Raw genomic sequence first — 3,277 nt, forward strand, 5'->3', positions numbered from 1 at the left:
CCAAAGGGATTTTAAGCAAGATTTCAAGCGAATTCCGAGGATAATTTCTATCTATAATGTTGAAATTTTAAACTTTCCTTGTTTATTTACATTTTTGAGTGTACGTGGAGAATCGATCAATGTTACTTACACGGTAACCGCAAAATACCCAATAATGACTACATGTAGTATTTATTTTTGAGTAAAAAATACTCATAAATGGGTAATATTTTTACTCATTTAGTGGGTAGTCCCAGTCTCCCTCGAAAATGCTTACTTTGTTGTCATTATTGGGTATTTTGCGGTTACCGTGTAGGACCTAATGTAATGTTCAGCTTAATCGAATTCTAGCTGACATTCCATTAGGTCCTAAGTAAGATTGACAGATTATCCAACCGGTGAACACTCGTGTTTATTTCAGTTACCGTGGGGACGTAATTTGTGATTAGCCCCAGTCCCTTTCAAATTGTATCATTATTTATGTACAGTCCTTATATTTGAAATGACGTTTCACATTCATCTAGTTATCACGCTTATTCTGGTCAACTCAAAATTGAGTCGAATGTACTCATCTCAGCGGCAAGTATGGCTACTCAAAATTGAGTAGCCTTATGTTGACTCACTTTTGAGTAAACTACGTTCTCACGTAGACTGAGTCAAATCCACTCGCCGGTATTTTCAGTTGCGGGGAGGGTTTTTGTTTTGATTTTTATTCAAGGAAATGGAAATTGCTTGCTCCGGATTCATTCTACCGGATCAAAAAACGGTTCAACACCGTTTCCCTAAGCAATTCGTACTTACCTGAAGGCATTTCAGCCGGTTTTGAGTAACATTTTCTATGAGGTTTCCTCCGACATGACTGGCATTTTTTCCAATCCCAGGATTTTGCTGACTGAGTGGCTTTTACTCAGTTTGACATACATTTCCCCTTCTTTCGAGAGGTAAGATAATCGATGTACTTCTCAAAACATACACGGCGAATGAGAACGACCCAAATTTGAGTTTAGGCTGTGAACCATTTGCCGAGTTAAATTTAACTCGTAGTTAAAAGTGACATTTCGAAAGTTATTTCTTATGTTCGAAAATCCCCGTGCTGTCGATCGACCGGTCTTCGAGCCACGGTCGTCAAAATTTAACTTCTTAACAATTGTCTGTCAGAAATAATCACGCTCGGATAGCAGGGTTAATCGATAACTTTCCATCTGTCAAATTTTAACCAAAAGCTAAAATAATCCACCAAATGGTTCAGAGCCTTAGTTCACTCATAATCGCCAAAAGTGCAGGAACGCAGCGATGAGTTAAATTTGTCTTATGATTTCCTGTGGAAAACCTAAAAAATCTGCCGGAAAATGAGGAAATTGACGAAAATTTTATTCAGTCTCGGAGTAGTACCAATAGACTGAGTGAATCCAATCCTTAATTTTCTCAAATTCGGGATTTTTTCCCTGGAAAAACCTGGGAAAACATGAGGCAAATTTACTCATCGCTGAGTTCCTGTACTTTTGGCGATTATGAGTGAACTAAACTCAAATTTGGGTAGTTCTCATTCGCCGTGTATGAAAATCCACGAACCCCTCATGTCAAACTTTCATACCGAATCAAAACAAACATTGTGTAGTACTAGAATTTTGACTAGAATGGGGTAGAGAGTGCGCATACATGACATTGTGATGTATATGTGGATTATAATATCTATCCTAATACCATTCAAATCTTAAACTACCGCGACCGCTTGTTGAAGAAGATTCCCCGCTGGCCTATAGCATGAGCTCCTCCAGCTTCAAGCACCCGTCGTCCATCCACAAAACGTGCAAGACGAAAGCGGAAATGAAACAGTTCACGGATGCTGCTTCCTGCCCGATCGTTCCCAACGAGTCCACCAAGGAGAAGGCCAAACTACGTCACAGCGTCGGTGTCTTCAAGGGACAAAAACAACGCACCTACAACAAATGGCGGACAAGATTGCTGGCTCACCTGGACCAGCTTGGATTGATCTTCACGTTGCGCCGGACGCCCCCGGAGGAGGAATATTTCGTCGAGCAAGATTCAAGCACCCGCGAGGTAATGCACCGGATCCGATGTGAACGTGACTGCGATGCGATTGAGGAGATTTGTATGTCCATCGAGGGCGAACCGCTGGAAAAGATCGCGCAATGCACCTACGCCAAGGAGGTGCTGGACACCTTGGACAGGTGCTATCGGGTGAGTGCACCCCAAGAATCAAACTGAAAGAGTAAGTAAGTTAAAAGCGTATACCTACGTATAAGGTAAGTAAAGTGATTTATTCAATTTAAATAAAGTGATTTTTTTTTTTTGGAAAGAGCAACATTATTATCTACCATTAATCGCACAAGGTGTAAAAGTAGAGGGTTTCGCCATAGTGACGCAGTTACCAGATTTATACGGGCAAAAAAGGAAGAGTTTTTGGAATTACTTATTCGGTCAACAGGAAAGTAACTTATATACGATAAAATGAAAATTTAGCTATGGCCAATTAGGGAACCTCTTGAAAAAAAAACTGATTCACTTACTCTATTAGCTATTACCGTGAACCTCCGGTAATCTGACCGCTTTTAATCTTGATACTTTAATTTGAACCACCGTGCAAACCGAGGTTACAAACTAAAAGTTGTTCAAAAGTCATTTTGCACATGAAATTGAGTAAATAGAATAGATGGTGTGCAAATAAAGCTGGGCTTAGACAGGGCAAGTCAATTGATCATGTCAGTTGAATTCAACTGACTTGAATGCGAATTGAACGTGTAAACCATGCCATTCAACTAACTTGATCAACTCACTTGAATTGAAAAAAGTTGAACCAGGCTCAACTTTTCAAGCCAATTGAATTCAACTGAGTTGATCATTTGACTTGCCTAGTCTAAACCCAGCTTTAAGCTTATACCAATTGCCAAATTAGATACCGATATACAGATAAGGTTCCTCAGAATACCGATTTATAAGATTTTATACCGATTTATACCGGAACTTTAGTGAAGCTAAGAGAGCATCAGGACAGATCAATTCAAGCATAACATTTGATAACGGCACACAAGTATTTGTAAACACACTTTTTAAGGCCATTTACATGGGAACCAAAGTACGCCCACGCAAACCAACAACATCATCGGATAGGGGCAACTATCACCTTTCCGAAAGTGGTATTGGTTTGCGTGGGCGTACTTTGGTTCGCGTTTAAACTGCCGCTTTTCGCATGTCGATCCCATAGTCGTTTTAGTCAAAACTGAGTTTTTCAATGCAAATGGTAGCAAACTACCCAAGGGCGTAGCCAGGTTTCGAG

The 3,277-nt window shown here is 40.1% G+C and overlaps 1 protein-coding gene across 1 annotated transcript; it reads left to right on the top strand.

Annotated features, from left to right (window-relative positions):
* Window positions 1-1,698: 1,698 nt before the first annotated feature.
* On the top strand, window positions 1,699-2,375 carry LOC135708608 (uncharacterized). Its single transcript, XM_065230710.1, has one exon. It carries the CDS (start codon window positions 1,744-1,746, stop codon window positions 2,206-2,208), a length of 465 nt encoding a protein of 154 aa, XP_065086782.1. The 5' UTR covers window positions 1,699-1,743; the 3' UTR covers window positions 2,209-2,375.
* Window positions 2,376-3,277: the final 902 nt, after the last annotated feature.

The sequence above is a fragment of the Ochlerotatus camptorhynchus genome, unplaced genomic scaffold (genome assembly GCF_037179485.1).
Source record: "Ochlerotatus camptorhynchus isolate MF236.1 unplaced genomic scaffold, CSIRO-AGI_Acam_v1.1 ptg000330l, whole genome shotgun sequence".
NCBI lineage: Eukaryota > Metazoa > Arthropoda > Insecta > Diptera > Culicidae > Ochlerotatus > Ochlerotatus camptorhynchus.

Coding starts and splice junctions, on each gene's coding strand:
- LOC135708608 (XM_065230710.1), top strand. CDS start 1,744: ATGAGCTCCTCCAGCTTCAAGCACCCGTCGTCCATCCACAAAACGTGC.